This window comes from Abrus precatorius, unplaced genomic scaffold, assembly GCF_003935025.1.
Source record: "Abrus precatorius isolate BTA unplaced genomic scaffold, Abrus_2018 Scaffold9, whole genome shotgun sequence".
NCBI classification, from domain to species: Eukaryota; Viridiplantae; Streptophyta; class Magnoliopsida; order Fabales; family Fabaceae; genus Abrus; species Abrus precatorius.
In genome coordinates this window covers 26,833,697-26,853,192 of record NW_020874439.1, presented here as the reverse complement: position 1 = coordinate 26,853,192, position 19,496 = coordinate 26,833,697, and the positions used below count along the sequence as shown (strand labels likewise).

The 19,496-nt window shown below is 28.4% G+C and overlaps 2 protein-coding genes across 2 annotated transcripts; both read right to left on the bottom strand.

The window, feature by feature from the left end:
- Positions 1 to 581: 581 nt before the first annotated feature.
- Positions 582 to 1,340, bottom strand: LOC113851124 (protein LITTLE ZIPPER 1-like). The gene is made up of 2 exons (XM_027481606.1): positions 1,234 to 1,340; positions 582 to 807 (listed from the first exon to the last, which is right to left on the bottom strand). The coding sequence occupies exons 1-2, from the start codon at positions 1,338 to 1,340 to the stop codon at positions 582 to 584; spliced, it is 333 nt and encodes a 110-aa protein (XP_027337407.1).
- An 11,750-nt stretch (positions 1,341 to 13,090) lies between these two features.
- On the bottom strand, positions 13,091 to 16,466 carry LOC113850328 (peptidyl-prolyl cis-trans isomerase CYP18-1). The gene is made up of 5 exons (XM_027480824.1): positions 16,310 to 16,466; positions 16,133 to 16,207; positions 15,227 to 15,388; positions 14,137 to 14,295; positions 13,091 to 13,947 (listed from the first exon to the last, which is right to left on the bottom strand). Exons 1-5 carry the CDS (start codon positions 16,310 to 16,312, stop codon positions 13,864 to 13,866), a joined length of 483 nt encoding a protein of 160 aa, XP_027336625.1. The 5' UTR covers positions 16,313 to 16,466; the 3' UTR covers positions 13,091 to 13,863.
- Between the last annotated feature and the right edge of the window lie 3,030 nt (positions 16,467 to 19,496).

The following is a 19,496-nucleotide window of genomic DNA, read 5'->3' as shown; positions in this document are numbered from 1 at the left end:
AGGTAAAGAGATGAAAGAAGAACAACAAAACTTGTTTTTAAGCAAGTGTAGATGGAAATATAATAACAATGATGTGAGAAGAAAAAAAAAGACTATTAGAATATATTTGAAGAAGTTTATAACGAAAGATTACCTCGTAAGCTCTTTTTAATCTATTTAATTAATTTTTAAAAATTTTTAAATGATGTTATTTTTTAAATGTATAATTACATTTATAACACAAATCTTTACGTATATAATATGAACTTGTTATGAATAAAAGCTTATATTATTTATCCAAATACATCTGTAGCATATACACATCTTTGAGGATATCATCAGAAAACCAACGAGAACTGACAAATTAAATTAAATCTGATTGTAACAATGCACAATACTATATTCCTTGTAATAATGGTTACAATTAAACTCTGAAAACTTATTACAAGAAATTAATATTTAACCTCAAACTCCAAAACAAATAAGATAAGAAAAAGAAATATAAGATTCTGGGCTCCGCATAAAACGGATTAACGATGACAAACACTTCAAATTTTCCTATTCTCGACCTTAACAAATAAACTTTATTAGCTGAAAGCTAACTAGTAACTAGTTTTGCTGTTATGTTCTTGAGAAAGCTTCTTTTGAAGTTGAGATATGAGAGTCTGATTCTCTTTGTGAAGAAGCAATGCTTGCTTCCTCAACTTCTCATTCTCCTCTATGATGGTTTTGTTCTCCATGTACAATTTCAAGTTTCTCATTTCAATATCTGTCTTCAAGACAATCATCCTTTTCCTTCGTCTTGCCTCTTGCAATTGTGCTCTCCTTCTATGTCAATATCATCAGCCAACGATCAAAATCATACATTAAACTAAGAATATAATTTGTTGAACCGAACTTACATTACTATCATTTGATCATATATTACCATATTATTAAAAATGTTTGACTATCATGACCGTTGCTTAGAATGTGTAATTCTTTAATTAGTACATCAACAGCCTTTCGTCTTTTGTTGACTTTTTTTTACTGGGTAAATTAAAATTTCATATGACATTATGTGGTGAAAAAATTGTTTAGTTTTTCTTCATATATAGATATCAAACATCTTATCAAAATTTGTGAATATTTATAAAGAGAAAGGCAAGTACAATTTTTTCATATAAAATGAAAAATGATTGATCATTCCCTCAAAAGAAAACATGCAAGAAAGTGACCCAAAAAAAAAAAGGTTGGTTGAAACTAGAAGGGTACCTTTTATGGAGGCTGAATTGAAGGTGCCTGTGCTGTCTCTTGGATGGCCATGGTTGGCGAGCGGCAAAAACAAGGGTTGGTGACTGTTCTGAAGAGAAAGAGCACATACCGTTAATTTCTCTCTAAAACTTGGGATCTCTCCAAAGGAGGGTTACAAGGTTGAGAGATAGATGCAAGGTTTAGTTTATTATAACTGAAAATGGGAAAGTAGCTATGTGATGAAAGTGGGGCGTAACCATTGAGCTTAAGGGGTTTATATATAGCCATATAGGTGAGAAAATTGATATAATTAGAAACTATATAGGGGAAGGAAAGTGATATAGCTGTGAATTGTGTTTGTATTTGCCCATGAGAGAGATAGACTTTTCATAGCAATGATGACACAAGGATTCATGATTACAAAGGGTAGCAATAGATGAGGAAGAAAGAGAAGGGGGGGAGAGGGGGTGGGGGTGAAGAAAAATGCTTCTCTTCTTTTCTTGGCCTTTTTGATTGCCTAGTTAGTCAGTCTATCAGGCTCAAACTTGGGTAGTGGGTAACGTAGAGATGAAGAGTGGACACATAAACTACTACACTACCCCCACCCAACTTTTTTTTTGGTGAGTATTAATTGGGAGTATTCTTCATTTACTGTTAAAGATTCATTTTTTAATTAAGGCACATAAAAGCTATTATTGAAATATGTTTTGTTTCTATTAATAAAGTTTTTTAGTATACAAAGATTTGAAATTAAATCTTAGCTAAATGTTTAAGAAACTCAGCTATTGATAAGTATGTTGAGTTTTAATTTGCTACTTCACCCAAGTACTATTGAGATAAGTTACACTTTTTTCTCCCGAATTTTAGAACTTTCCCCCTTCAGTTTCAAGATCGTTTAGGTCCTCACTGTTATTATGGGATCTTCAAACTTGAATGAGGAAAATAGTCATAAAGTCACGTGGGGTGTTGTCAAATTGTTGTGATAATTATGGTAGAAGACAATTTTGACATGATATTCAACGTGCCAACCTGCATTTACTTCTGTTCATTTAGAATGGGCCATTGCATGGTTGCTAATAGTCTCAATATATAGTTATTGCTACACCAGTGTCTGCATGCCTACTGTTTTCAGACAGTCCCAAACAGTACAAGTACCGCAGAAAGATTTGCATAAATAAAGGCAAAGATGCTTTGTTCCATGGTTTACAAAGTTTGAGTTTGAAAATTCTGTTATTTATTTGATCATTTTGTTTATATCATTGCTTATTTTCGAGATTTAATTATAGAATTACCTAAAATAGGATCATATATATTTATAATTTATAAGATATATAAATAAATGAATTAAAATAAGTTAAAAATAGTTTTAAAAAGTTATAAATTATTTATATAAGCTTTTTATAAACTCGCTCAAACATCTCTTAAATATTTAAAGATTGTGAGTAAAATGGCTAATTTTCTTGTGAGATGCTTAGGAAATTTAAGTCACACAACAGATGGAAAATTCCTCATAGAAATTTCACTCCCTTGTTCTTAAAGAGATTTATATGGATGTCCATGCATAGTGATAGACTCAGAAATTTTCAGTACTAAAAGTAAGATATCTTAAAAAAAAAAAAAGATTGTGAAGATAAAGTAATAGATATAATATTATCTTTTTTCACAATTTTCAATGTATTTTTCATGCTATTAAAAAAACATTAATTTCTTAATTAGTATCGTAAATCAAGATCTATAGAAAAAATATTGAAAATGAATGGGGACATGTGTTCCATTATTAGTAAACCTAAATTCATCACTAGCTAGAAGCACATGTTTAGTGATGATTATTTTTAATCTCTTTTGAAAACCTTTTTAACTAAAGGACTTTTTTAAATACGCAGTAAACTAATTCAAACATATACTTTAATATGTCCTAATAATTAATTAATTAATTAATTAATTTTTTAATATTCTTGATTCGGTGCACGTGTGGATGCTAGATTGTACCCCAACATCTCAATGATGTAAATTTGTGTAACATGCCTTTGTTCTCTGTCGTCTTGAGTAGACAATTTACAGAATCCATGAAATCTGTTCATATTAGCGAGCATTTGAGCATTACATTCATTCATATAATGCTCTTATTAAGAAATTTCTCTTTTGAATTTTAAGTGACCCTACGCACATAATTCTCAACTAGAAATAAAATCAATGTTAAAAACAAATATTGAATCCCTAAGGTTTAATCCGAATTGAATTTTGATTTCTATAATTTTTTTTATAACAATATATTTTATATTTGCTCTTATTTAGATTTTGGTCCCTGCTTTAAGATATTAATGAACCCTGTATTTTTATTCAATTTTAGTTTCAATTCATTACATATATTAGTTACTATTTTTTTTTAATATATCTTCGTCCTTATAATTTTTTCAATTATATTGAATTATAGATTAATATCCAGATGAGTGAATTATAATGACCAATATTGAAAAAAAAAAAAGTACAGGTAAGAATTGTTTGTTTTTACCGATATATGAGAAAATAATATTATGGTCAAAGGAATCATATCCATTGAAAGAAAATTTATTATGAGATGGAGAAAGAAAGAATGGATTTTGATTACTGAATTTTATATAAATGCTAAAAAGAATATTTAAATTAAGTTTGATGTACGTAATTACTTACAAAAATTACATTTACATTGTAAGTTTACTAATTTGTGTAGGATTGTTAAGAACCATTTTCACTTACAACATTCCTCTCATTGGAGATTTCCTTATAGTGAAATTAACAATGTTTTGTCTGAAAAGCCTGCAACTTTTTCTTTCTTTTTTTTTTTTTCCATTTCACATTATGCGATTACGTGTTAGGTTTCTCTAAGTTAAACAAATGAAAATCCAAAACACTGCCATTAAAGATTAATGATTGCTTAATTTGAAAACGTAACCCAAAGTGACTTATTTATATATACTGGACCTGGCTAGATTAGCACTCATATTAATTATTTTTTCGTAAGATCATTAGAGACGTAATCAATATTAATTGAATGTTGGGTTATAAACCGCTACCAATTATCTTCCTTTTTTCCTTAGTCACATGGAGTTGCACGTGAAAGTCACATGAGGATAAGATGAAGCCAATTGAAAATGAGTTAGAGTATTAGAATAGAGGGTATCGATAATGAAGGTGAAAGGGGTAGTAGTCAATTTGGTTAGGTCCTTCGTTGTCCCTTTTCTTCATGTAATTGAGTACCTAAGCCATCCTCATTTACCCCCTTTTTTTGGCTTCATCTTCTTCTCTATCATTATGACCACCGTGCCCCTCTACATCCACTGGGTGTGCCATTTTTGTTTATATCATGATGGTATGCATATAGTGGGAGCTAGTATTATATATATATATATACACACACACACACATTGATCCAACAAGGGCACAGCCACTTCACATATATGCTCCTTCAAATAAGTTTGAAACTTGAAGGATATATTATTCTTCTTTTTAATTCTATTATTTGAAAGTTTTAAAATTAATATCGTATATAGTATTGTATATAATTAATTTTACTATCTCTTACTTTTTGTTTTTTCTAAAATATTATTTAAAAAAATACTTTACAAAATAATTTTAAAAAATCTCAAAAGATGTCTCACTTTAAATGTATTTTTTTTCTTTTTTAATTATTTTATATTGTAAGTCCTAACTTGAAAGTAGCTAACAACTATGATGGTAAAAAAAAAATCATGAATCGATTTTAAGCATGTTTGTGTTAATGTTACTAACATTCGAAATCAATGCCGGAAGAAAGTAAAAAGAAAAAAACACTTCCATTCAACGTTCATTGTATTTCATGTCTTGTATATCCATTCATCCATTTTCTTTTCATATTTGTTAATCAAAAGGTTGATTCCAATCGAAGGTGGGTTTTTGAGGCCCTCATGATGCCCTTTTGAACAAGGAATGTTAAGGCATTTGATGGGGAGAAGGACCACTATGCTTCACTCATTTCTTGTATTACTACCACCAAAATACTAGCACTACGGGGAGATGAAGATGTTGTAGTCAACTATGATATCAAGATCTCCCCACATTTTCAAGATGGTTTCATTGACAATCTATATTCTTGGTGTATAATTAATTGGACCACAACTTCAAATACATTAATATCTCTTTTTTCAAACTTAAGAAGCATATTTTTATGGAGTTCCTTTTCTGTATTGTAAGAATTATCCTAAAAATAATTATAAATCTTCCTACCTTTATTCTTATAAATTCTCTTAATTATTAAACGAAGAAAGTATTTAATATGGTTTATGCTTTCAACGTTATAATAAATGAACATTTTTATTTAATACTTACTCTATAAGATAGTAGGAAGATTATTAGGAGGGTATTGCAAAACTCTTACGCTAATAATCTCTCTGTCTCTTTCTCTAAATTGACCCTTCTAAAACGGAAATTGTATTTTAATGAAAGAAAGTGTAAAATTAGTCATTAATAAAAAAAATTAATAGTTAAACATGTAAATAAATCAGATATTGGTCTTGATTTGATGTTAACTGGGGTTCACCTTTTTAATAACTGGTTGTGATCGACTTCACAAACTTAACAATCTAATCTGAATCAACTAATTTTGTTTATGTATTTTCCGATAATTGGTTTTGTGTTCAGATTCATATTATTTTTCCTTTACATATCACTTAGTATCCAACCATGCACCGAATACTTTTTAGCTGTATTTATTATTCAATTTTGTCATCATAGAATGGTCAAATAATTAATAGGAGATAATGGTAGTGACCACTAAATGTTGATTAGCATATCAAATAATGAATGAGAAAGAAGCAGCTAGAAAATTTTAAATTCTACGTGGAAAAGAAAGAGAGGATAACCTGTAAAAATAAGATATGGCACGTAACTGCGTAAGACTCAACAAAGCCTTTCGTAGAATCCATAGCACCGACAAGCTTTGTGGTTAAGATGTAAACATATTTAAATTACATTTTCACTATTATATAAATTATATTAATATTTTAAAATTTTAAAAAAATTCATAACTTGAAAACAACTTGTCTATTCAGATTTTAAAAAAGTTGAACATGATAACTTATCTGAAAATCCATAAGTTGTGTTTTAATTTATGAGAAAAAAGTATTTATTTTTTACGCTGATTTTATTTCTAAGAATTTTTAAAAAAAAATTACTCCAAGTGAACCATATTTTTAAAAAAAATTTAGTATAAACATTTAAAAAATTTATATTAATAAAAGGGTATATCATGCTAAAAAATCATTTTATTAGTATAGAACATTAATACATACAATTAATACAATAAATAATTTACTTAAAAAAATTAAATTCTCATTTTATGTTTGAAATTTTAAAACTCAATTCATCAGACTAAAATTCTTTTCTTATAAAAAATTCACAAATTAAAATATTAAATTTCACTCAAAATCATAAAATCTAAAAAAAAAAATCGTCATAATAAAAACCTTAACTTGATTGTATTAATTTGAAAAATAAAATTTTTAATTTGTACAATATTTTACCCCTTCCTATCTTAAATATAAACAAATTAAAATAAAAATATAATAGTTTAAAATATAAACAAATTTTAATTGATTTCACACTATCTAATGAAATTATTTTAAAAATATTATTTATTTATTTTAAATTTTATTTTTAATAACCTTTTTTATTCTCAAAATATGACATCAATAATTCCATAAAAATTTCAAAAAGAAAGAGAAAATTTTACTGTAAACAAGTTTTTATGAATTATTTTTCACCTTTAGCATTAACATTTAGGATAGAAACTTAAACCATAAACTAATATCATTTAAGACATGAAGAACATATTAAAAAATAATGTTTATGTTTTTAGATAAAATTAAAAACATTACATGAGATTAAATAATTTTTTTAATAAGTGTAATAAAGTTTTTTTTTCTTATATTCCTCCACTCTTATTTATAAAAAACACAACATTATCATTTTTTTCTAAAATATAAAAAATAGAGAGCTATTTTTAGATGTTTTAATTATTAAATTCCATCTATATCTTTATTTGTTGTAAAATTTATTTAATAAGACATTCACTCGTTAAGTGTGTATATTCATTCTGCATTAGTCACAAATCTGATTTTTTATTATTATGAATATTTTTGAAATACACTGTAAATTTGTAATATATAATTAAATTTTATTGATTTTGATGAATTATTTATTTTTCATAAAATTGGAAAGAGTATTTGAAACTCAAGGAAGGACATGATAAAAATCTATACTTATTAATTTTTTATTGAAAATATTAAAATTCAATGAAATTGAATGCAATAATGCTATTCAATGATATAATTATTGATAAAATATATTATTTATTATTTTTTTATATTACGTGCAATATTATACATGCTAAAAAATTATTTATAATATTTTAAATAAAATTAAAGAAAACAAAATCACTAATCAACCATAACATAGAGATCTAATTAAGTAACTGTTTTAATATACGAATTAGTTTTCTTGTAGATTTATGTATTAGAGTTAATAATAGCATATCTCATTGCTGTTAGCACAACAACTTCATTTTGTTCACCACAAAGTCAGTTTCTGTTTTGATTTTTAATTTTTAAAAATTATATTTTAAAACAATTTTAAAAAATTGTTTTTAAGAAGAAAATAAAAATAAAACTTATATTATAAACAAATTTTTAAAAACAAAAAAAAATATTTTTAAAAATAAAAAAAATATTGTTAAAAATAGAAAACAAACAAGCGCTTATTCTTTTTAAAATATTATTTTCAGTTCTATCATTGGCTTACACAAAATATTTAAATTTCATTTTTCTTATAAATTATCCATCCAGCAAGTAATAATTGAAAAATTCTTGCATATACACGTACATAGAAGTGTAGAATTTGAAGATGTATTTAATTAAAATAAATTTAATTATATTTTTTTTCGAATCCTCCAAAATATCCCTTCACACTGTCTTTAGTTTCTCTCAATATCGGTTGAATTTATGACTTTCAAATTTAATATTACTTGCTTGTAGGATTTGAATTTGTTTCAATTTTATTTTTGAAGTTAATAAAGAAGAGTGTAGTTAATTTAATTTAAAACATACTGATTCTATCACACTAAAATTAATTAAGGAGTAAAAATACATTCTTATTCACTCATTTCATGAATTTAAACCTGCTTGCAAAAATTCTTAAATTTAATCAAAATACACTGATACTAAAAACATTTTGAAAACAATAATCTAACCGAAGACCATCAAAATTTATAATAATTATTTTTAAAATTATATAAAATTATTTTAATTAATTGATAGGAATAACAAAAAAAAATAAAAATTACACTTACAATACATCAAAATTATATTTTTTTTTCTTCTTGTAGCATGATATACATGGTGGATGGGAATGCATGTCAACAAACAATAATCTGAAGATATAATTAAGATGAGGGCATGCGGTAGTTTTGCATGCACTATCAATGTATTGACTGCAAACTCATGCACCTTTCAGCATCACTCTTGTGGTCCACCTCAACATCACAATTTCCCTTCATTTCAAATAAGAAAATTTATGATTTCTTTCTGTGCCATTCAATTATCCATTGCCATTGATTGCTTTAGAAATTGGTACACATCCTCATCATCATCATCACTTAACTTTTTTTGTCTATTAACATCACCATCATGGCATTTTTACTTGATTTTATTTTATTTTGGAGTAAGACATGGTGCCCACACTATCTGTTTGGAAAATGGAGCATTCAGTGAAACTCATAGATGGACCCCTAATGCAATAGGAAAGGTGGTAATGGATGTACGTATAGAAGAAGAAAATTTGAAATGAGAGCATTTGTAGAAATTCCATTCGAACCTTGCTGTTCTTCACTATATGTTTTCATCCTCTACCAACTGTGCAATATCATCATGACATTGTTTAAACAAATGCAATTATAGCTCTCTATGAATTCGTACCAAACAGATAGTGAGACTGGAATCTCATGCAGTATATAGTACTGGAACATAATTAAGAAATTAAGACGTTATAATTTTTACTATAATATTATTTATTTCTTTGAAAATATGAAAAATAATGATATTATGTTTTTAATACTAAAAGAAGATTCACTGTTTTTACATGGTTAAATTCAGATTTAAAGACTCATATTAACAAAATTGAATAGTTATTGTATTAATTTCTCAGAATCATTATTGTAAAACTTAATTATTAAAGCATTCATTGTCACACATTCAAAAGAACTACAGAAATGAATTGAATACATGCATATAAATTAACGAACATTCCCAAACTTATAGTTGGAAGAGAAGCTGAATAACTTGAAATTAATAGCCCTTCAGTAATAAATTGAGAGGTACTTGATGTTCCTTCTCTCTTCTCAGAGGATGATTAGTTTGTCTACCAATTATTGAATGTAGGAGTGAATTCTAGCTTGCTTATTTCTTTTGTAGAACCATGATCTCTGAACATATATGGCATTTTTCTTTTGTGAACAGTAATCGAAGGAAACACTTGAGTATTTACCTGACACATACGTTCAAGTTAATGTAGTACACAGTTTGAGATGGACTTACCTCTTTTAAAATAAGAAAAAATGTGTAAAATGAAAAAGTGATTTATATTTATAAACCACTTTACAAGTTTACTCACTTTAAAAAAAATCATTTCAATCTGAGGAATAACTTTAACATGACATTAATATAGTTACATATATGTCTTAGATATACTAGCTAGCTAGCTAAATAAATTTCTTTGCTAAAAATAAAATTTTTTCAATTAACATTAAAAAACTTGTAATGTATAATTAGAGGCTGGTGAATAATTAGAATATTACACATACTATTGTTCTGATAATACCTGTAATGTATAGTAACATTGGTGTTAGCTGATTAGAAAGTCTTTGTTTATACTCCATCTTTGCCTTTCGCTTGTCGGACTAAAGGCTAGATCGATGTGCTTAGTCAATATTTTAAAATGGGTTGATACACTATATAAGATAATATAGTGTGTGTTTAAATTTATATGAAAAAAATTGTAAATATAAATTTAATACAAGAGTTACGGTTAATTAAATTAAACTATGCACTAAGAGAATAGAATAAATTAAGATGATAATAATAATACGGCTGGTTTAATTAATATAGGCCCGATGTATATTAGTTGTAAAAAATTATAATTAAATTCTACTTTGACATATGCCTCTTCCTAATGTGCACAGGTAAATAACGATTTTAGTCATTTAAATATAATTAAAGAAAATATATGAATTCAAAGATTGCAATGATAATAAATTAATAGTAGACTGTGATAACAGAAATTGGTGGTAATGACAGAGTTCATTGCTATAATGTTTAGAGAATTAATTTTGATGAAATTAATTTTAAATTATACTTAAAAGATGATTAAGATATGCACATAATTTAAACCACACATATTTATTAAAACATGCTTTTTTAATTAAAAAGTGCAAAAATTAATTTTCAACTTTTAAGCAAATAAGTCCAAAATCGTGACAAGAGAAGAAAAAAAAATGTCTGTTCCTTATGGTATCTAACCCATTAACTACATTTAAGAAAATTTATTTTAATTTTCAAATTCAACAAAGCAAGACCACATTTCCAAATTAAATGTCAATGGTTCTTTGACATAAGATTTACAGAGCCACGTTTAGTCTGATCCTATTTCAGCTTTCTGCCTCTATTTCCCATCTAACTAAACCTTTACAATAGCTTTACAGTCCACACAAACCTTTGACTTTAGGGATTTTCTGGCCACACACACTACATTTGAAATCATCATAGGCAACTAGACAAAAGCTATTCCTTGCTTGTATGGGCTCATTGAGACTTATTTCTGTTACAATTTGTAAAACAATGACCATAATTGCTTGCATTTTGACACAGTGAGAATGTGTAATCATACGGATAGTTATTTTTTCCCAAGCAATGTCATATAGCTTGATATCAACTAATTAATTATTCTTTCATCCATTGCATTAACTATAAACACCCTTTGAGCATAAAAAAAACCCTTTATTTAGTTAAAAGTGGGTTTATTTGTTTTGTTACTTTACTGTATATATAAATATGTTTTAATAACAAAACTTAAATACAGTTAATTAAGTGCTTTTATTATTTTTTAATAGAAAATATAGTTTTACTTTAGTGAAAAAAAATAATTACATATATATATCATTATTGCGTATTATCAGAGTAATACTTTCATTATCATTAAAAAATACTTAATATATTTAAGAAGTTACACCTAAATTTTGTTCATTTTCTTAATACTTTGCCTACTTAATGTAGAATGTTGGATCAACAATTGGAAAATCAATTTTTCTAAAATGTATAAGTTGAATGTGAGGAATTTACCCTTAAGATAATGGACGACAACTCAATCTTGGCTAATGCAAACCAAATAACTTGGGCACAAACTCTCATAAGTTATTATTAATTCGTAAGAATTGTACTCTATTACATAGAGGGCAGGGACACACATCTTATACTGTGAACCGTCAAATTGAAATTAAGGATTCAATTATCGTATTTCGTTTTCTTTTTAATGCAAAACTTCTGCATAATATCATTTAATCATATATTAACAAATTTGTGCATCAAACTTCTTTAGACTCATCTATAACTAAATAAGTTTTCATTTATCAAATGCAATTCTAGTTCAACCAAAAGGACATTTAAATAAATAATTTAATTCAATACTTATTTATTAAATTTTAATTGTAAAAGTATTGAAATTAATTACATAAATAACTTATTTTGATAAGACTCAAGCCTAAAGTTTACTTAAAAAATTAAGTATATATAACCTAAACTAATGACCAATATAAGAAAAGAAAGAAATAGAGAGAGAGAGAGAATGAGACAAAGTATACCGTTGTACCCCCTGAATTAAAACATAAACACGACAAATTTGTCAATACACTTTAAAATTCTGAAGTTCACTTTTCTTTCCCCAATAAATTCCTCCCATATTGAAGAACCAAAACTAAGGGTGGAAAACACCTTCGTTCTCATTCTCCTAGTCTTTCTTTGTTTAAACTGATCAAATTAAATCATTCACTTCAAAATTAAAACTTTATTATATTTTATACATTTTATTTTGTATTTTTATTTAAATAATTTTCATATTTATTTATTTATATCAATAAATAAAATGTCATACTTTAATTATATTTTTACTAATTATTGAATAAAATTTTGGAATGAAAGACTTAATTTAAATATTTAAAGAACTAGAATGACTAAATAATAAAAATTAGAAAGATCAAAATTGTACATACGTTATAAGGACAAAAAAAATTACAATTAAGCCTAAATAATAATATAATATGTTTTCAGCTTAACAATATAATGCTTTTCGTTTTGCTCCAAGTGCAATGTGTGTATCAGCCAATATATATCATATATGATTTACTTCGGCAAGCAAATACAATGAATTCACTAGGTGAAAGTATTGGCACACAATGTGATCCCTGAAAGTAATATTTTGTTTCTTTTAACATTTTGAAAGAATTAACTCACAAATTTATCCCACTAGGAAGTCAACTTATAAATAATTTCACCCCTCAACTATTTTATGAAGGGAAACGCTTTAGAGAACCGAAGTCAAAAATTATTTCCAAGAACCAAAATGAATATTAATTGGAGAATGGTTAATGCATTAAATGAAAATCACGATAGATAGGTTAAATTCTTGCACCCCATTTACTTATTATAAACCAAGATCCTACCAATTTTTATTTTTATTTTTTGGCAAAAATTAACGCACGTATTATAATGTATATTAGTCATAAACAACACTACCCGCCCCATCCCAAGTTCGATTTGGCCAACTGGAACGTGTACAACTCAAAATACCGAACCTTTCTTCTATACACTATACATGCTTGGCTGAACATATACTAGTAAAAAGAAATACCAACATATTCTCTATCAATCTCCTAGTTTAGTTAAAATTTATTAAAATTCACAAAAATATGTGAATCCCAAAATTAATGATTCTCACTCTTAACCTGATGATTCATTTTGATACTTTTGTAGTAGCATGTTCCTTGGACTCCTCTTCTAGGATATACCTTTTGCTTCATTTCAGATCATTGATTATGTACTGTTCCACATGAAAGCTCATCAGGCTTATCCATCAACTAGCTGCTGTTACTTGTGGCATACCACGCCGGGATACTATGCTTGGCCTTTAAGAAAATCACAACACTGACGCCAAGATGGCAAGATACCAAGATCTCTGACATTAAAATTTCAGCACTTAAACTAATCCATTAAAATGTACCTATCGTGTTCCATGCAGATCTCACAAATATGTTAATTCAACATACATTTTACTACTATATCAAAATGCTTCTCTGAATCAGAAGTACTAGTGCTCAAATCAGTATCCATTAAAATGTACCTATCGTGTTCCATGCATATCTCACAAATATGTTAATTCAATGTACATTTTACTACTATATCAAAATGCTTCTCTGAATCAGAAGTACAAGCGCTCAAATCAGTATGTAAGAATTCCCTTTTTCCTCACCTTTACGTTAGATCAAAGTTTGGAAAAGGAACTTAAAATTTTACGTAAACAACTGTTGAGACAAGTCTAACCAGCAAGCGGATTAGCATGGATTGTTACACGATTGAGCCTTATCTCTGCAAGTGGTCGATCCCCTGCACCTGTTTGAGTCTGCACAAAAACAAAATTATAATTTTTTTTCTATGATTCACACACACACACATTCTCTAGACCGGCTGCACAAATATGACACTGAAAAAAAAAATGTAGACCTTAGTTGAGTGGCCAAACCAAGCCAGGCTCACCTAGTTTTAACCTTGTTTCTAAAGCATTTTTAACAATGGCAGAAGAATATGATACCTTTTCCATGAGATCAAGAACTTCAAATCCATGTATTACTCTGCCAAATACAGTATATAGTCCATTCAAATGCGGCTGCTTTGCATAGGCTATGAAGAACTGACTTCCATTAGTATTTGGACCACTGTTAGCCATTGACAATATTCCCCTAGCATTGTGCTGGAACATAAAAAAAAAAACAACCAATTAACTACCACAATGATCAGATGAAGAAAAAATCTATAATTATTGCTCCATAAAGGCTAAAGCACATCAAAATGAAATGACACACTATTTTCATGCCAGCCCCCAGCTCACCAGTATCACCATAAACCCACATGATTATTCCATTGAGATGCTAGAATGTAACAACTGTAACATAATTATATTTCAATATAGTAAAATTGACTTTCATTGACCAGAAAAGAGTTGGCCAATCAAGATGCAAATATACATATATATAGATATAAAAAGTTAACATGCTAAGGGAAAACAATTAGGTTATGAAGAAACTAATAGTTGTTAAATATTGTGAACTTCCTCAAACTTACAAAGTTAAAAATGCAAGAAATAACTCTTATTTCAGCTAAAAAAATTGCTTAGAGTACTCCAACTCTCAAATATGATGAAATAGCCTGGGAGTAACTTGAAAATCCATTTTGCATGCAAATACATTTCTTCCCCTGTAAGTGCTTGGAGAGTAGTCTATCCAAATTGGGCATATATTTCAATTGTAGTCTTGATTTTAAGGCATGCTAACAAAAGAGGTATTTATAAAATGGAAACTGTATGGCATTTCTCCACTTAAACTTTATAGTTTTAATGTTGGCATCTGATCAAAGTCAAAACAAGTGTACAGTTATGTGCCTAAGGTAGCATTGAACCCTTCAAATGGTTAAATTTTGTTCTCATTGATTTCATCTCATTTGGTGGAACCAAAATGTACTACTTTTTATCGGTTTATCCTATTCCTATGCCTGTTCTATTTAACTTTTAAAATGCACCAAACATTAAATAGAACTTGTATGCATTGTTCTGTGACTTTTGTCCTCTTCTAACAACATTTACAAAATGCTACTCAAAGAAGTGGCTTCATAGTGAATGGACTCACCTTCAGAGATTCTCTTATCTCATCATTAAATTTCTTGCCCCATATACTGGTCCCTCCTTTGCCAGTTCCAGTTGGGTCTCCACCTTGAATCATAAAACCTTTAATGTTGCGGTGAAATATAGTCCCATCATAGTAACCACTTGCACATAGAGCTAAAAAATTCTGGATTGAAACACATTTATACACAAGAATTGAATTGTTAGTTACAGCAATTTCCAACATAAAAATACCAATGGAAAAAACCTCAGACAAGGTTTACATTTACAAGGATTAATTGCGCAAGCGATGCAGTGATTTTGTCCACAGTAATCAATAATCACAATTAAGAAAGCATATTATTTTCAAGTTTTTTTTTTAACACTTCATAATTTTGGAAAATATGAAACAAAAAAATAACGCAATCATTCTCCCAAAAATAAATTAATCCACACCAAACGAACGCTTCACCCCTATTAAAATTTAGGCAGCACCCCTCAGTGTAGAACAACCAATGGAAACCTCAGATAACAAGAAGGATAACATCTAACCAGCATTAAGGCAACAAATTACACAAGCGATGCAGTGATTTCGTTCACAATCATCATTTTTACGAATTAGGGTAACAAAAGCTTAATATTTTGAGTTATTTATAAAAAAAAAATCCATACTTTTGGGAAAAACAAAATAAAATAAAAAAGAAAGCAAATTTTCTCCCAAAATAAATTAAAAAAGTAAACGCACGCTTAAGTTTAAAACTACAGTGAATTTGCGTGCAAACATTTCAAAATGAACATCAGACTAATTTGAATATTTTGGCAAATAATTTAGCACGGAAGAGGGAAGTAATAAATTAGTTAAAGTTAATTGCTCAATTAAATTTGATTATTTAGAATAGAAGAAAGCAAAATGAAGCATAGAAAGGGTTACCTCAGAGGTTTTGGGGACCTCGTCGCAGAAGATTTCACATTTGATGTCTCCTAGGTTAGTGTGCAGCGTCACCGACTGAAAAACCAAACCAAACCAAACCAAATCAGGTGAGTTAGAACTTAGAAGAGAAGAGATTAACGTGTGCACGCGCATGGCGGAGCGAGTGATGCTACTAACCATTTGATTTCGATTCGGGTTTTTATAATTCCGAAAGAGTGAGTTCTGAGAATAGGAAGCTTTCAAGTGTGAAAGAAATATATGAATGAACGAAGGGTCGCTGCTTCTGCTTCTGCAAGATTCTTCGCTTTTTGTAATTTGGGTTTCGGACTTTCGGGGGTATATGCTTTGCTTGTTTAAAAAATATAATAAATAAGCAAATTTTGGATAGAAAGATAAGTGGTTAGAAAAAGACAATTTTTAGATTGTTTAATATAAGAGAAGGTACCGTGAAAATATACTTTTTTTTTTCTTTGCTTATGTAGTTATATAAGAGGTAGAAAAAAATATTTTTTCTTAAATACTAGATATATTACTGTGTCGGTAACAAGTAAAAATTTAACAAATAACAAAAAGGTATACAATCAACAATTTAATATTAAAAAATAAAATGAATTCGATAAATTAAAAGTTAAAATTTTGTTAACTACTAAAATTACTATCTAACTCATTAAATGACTTTTAAGATCTAAAAGAGAGTTTCGATTCAATGTTTGCTTACTACTAGTTATAACTTTATGTGTATTGAATCAATGTTTGCAACTTTTTCAACATGTTTCCAAACAAACTATATATATTTCATAATAGAATTTCATTTTGTCTGAAAAAGAGAAAGAATACAAAACAAAATTATTTACTTAAGTTAATATGTGATTTTAAATTTGAATCCCAAAAAATACATTTATATTAAATAATAAGAATAATTTTACTGCTTATAATAATCATATCTGACTTAAAAATACCACTACTTATACATAAAATACTTGATTTAGACCAAAAAGAATACTGTAAAAAAGTTACCTCTCTCCCAACCTTATTTGTAAAGTGTACAAGATAAAGACATAAAGTGTAAAAAAACTTGTTAAAATAAAAATTTTATTTACATCTGAATCACAAAATATATTCATTACTTAAAAGCCTTCCTATTTTTTAACTCGTTAACACATACACCTGATACATAAAAATCGTTGAAAAAATATTTTTCATATAAAGAAAAATACTTAATTCCATTTCAAAACCATGGACCTCACAATGCAGAACCAGTAGAAGCTACATTTGGTTTCTGTTTACTTTCTTTATGTTGTGATGGGGGTTGGAGATACTGCCACCTGCCAGAGTAGCACTGAGAATTAGAACTTCTCTAGAAACACCATGCAATGTGCCTCTCTGGCATTACTAACATTCACGACTGGGATTGAAGGGGACACTTGGTGGGTAATTTGTTTTAAAAGTTTGTTTGCTTCAAAAGTCACGTATTTACATGCCAATTCTCTGCAACAAGTAGAACAACAATCAAGTCAGTAACGAAGGCTAAATAGCTTCATACAATATGACTCTAAACCATTTTGGGAAGAGTTAGAAACATGGAATTGTAACCACTTTACGGAAAAAACCTATTATAGATAAGCATAAAAATCAACTGAAGATCGGAGGAAAATAAGGGGGGGAAAATAAGTTGAAAGATCAGTAGAAAAATTGACAAAAAAAGTGGAGGGTTCCCTAGAGTAATCAAAGCCAAAACAACAGCTCACCGTGTCTCAGTCTTGACCAGTTTTGAACAATTATATTTCTTTTTGCAGTGAACAATTGAGTCAATGACTCACTGTGTCTCAAAGTGACTGAACCTGCTATGTTAAGAAAAAGTTAAAAAAAACTTGAGACAACAATATTTGCATTATTAACACCCCTTTGATGTCTCTTTCCAGTCTTCTCCAAAGGCATCCCTGAAGTTTTGGGATAGTTGATCCGTGATAACATATCTGTTAGAGAGAAAAGTAAAATATGACATTGTCACAATGCCACTTTTTGGTATAAAAATGGTTCTTTGACCTTTAAAATGCTTGTTCTATTGCATCATATGATTAATCACAAATAGATCGTGCACATAAAATTATAGTAATGTCACACTCTTTTTTGACGTTAATGTTCGTTCTATCACGTTATGTGATTGACAATTTGATACACTTACTACTCTTCAGCATAGGTTCATGTTTTCTAAACCAAAGTAGTAGCAGGTAAAATCAGTTTATACACAAGTACATACATCTTGTTATACAAAATAATGGCAAACTAAATTTGTTAAAACAATATCATAGATTCACTCTCTAAAACGGTTACTAAAATTCAGTATGTGATTTACCTGAATCATGAGCAGTGTTGCTAGACCGTGAAATAAGAATTCTGGGGAATTTTCATTTCCCTTTGGTCAGATGAATTGATAAGTTAGCATCTTGTACACGACAACTTGCCAGAAGATTTAATGTGCTGGAAGTCAATGCATAATGAGAAGTCAAAGTAAAAGAATCTGCAGGCAGAAAAGTTGTAGCTGAAGCTGTAGTGTCATCCACTAAAAGCTTGTTACTGATAAAATTAGTTGCATCCTCAATTCTTTCAATCTTACTTTTGGTCTCTCTTAAAGTTGAGATTACCTGCAATGGTTTTTATGAGAAACTGTAATCGAAGTACACCACTGTGTTATTGTCAGCCAGGAAATCCATAGGAAAGGTCATGTTAGTAATTTACTTCAGTTGTGGGTATGGCTCATCAAGGAAGACACGCAAAAAACCATATCATAAAAACGAATCTCTCTTGGGGAGATACAACTATTACAGTATTACTTTATTTTTTACTCATACAAATTAAGATTAAAATCAAAATTGTTACTATGAACAAGGCAATGTTATGGCTCACAGAAACTACATATCAATTACACTAAGAACTTTATCGAACAATTTACAGATATTTCTTCAGCCATTATTTACTCATTCAGTCATTGTTCTTTGTATGAAGGGTAACAATGAAAATCCCTAATTTTTCCAAGACACATTTGAACAAACATATGAAAGGCAATAATAGAAATCCCTTATTTTTTCGAACTCCACAATCACAGCGATTCAGATCATAACACACCCAATTATGCTTATCTAATCAGAAACGTTTCACATCATTTTCTATTGTTTTACAAGAAAATAAATTACGGCAAAATGACAAAGCCAAACTTAAAGTTCCAGGGAATACCTTTTCAACATGGAAATGGAGCACAGTTCAACATGTAAATGAAGAAAAATCAAGTTCTTTTTTAATGAACAAGATAAAGTTAGTTATCTAAAGCTCATCAGTTCAAATTCCTCATTTATTTTTGGATTTG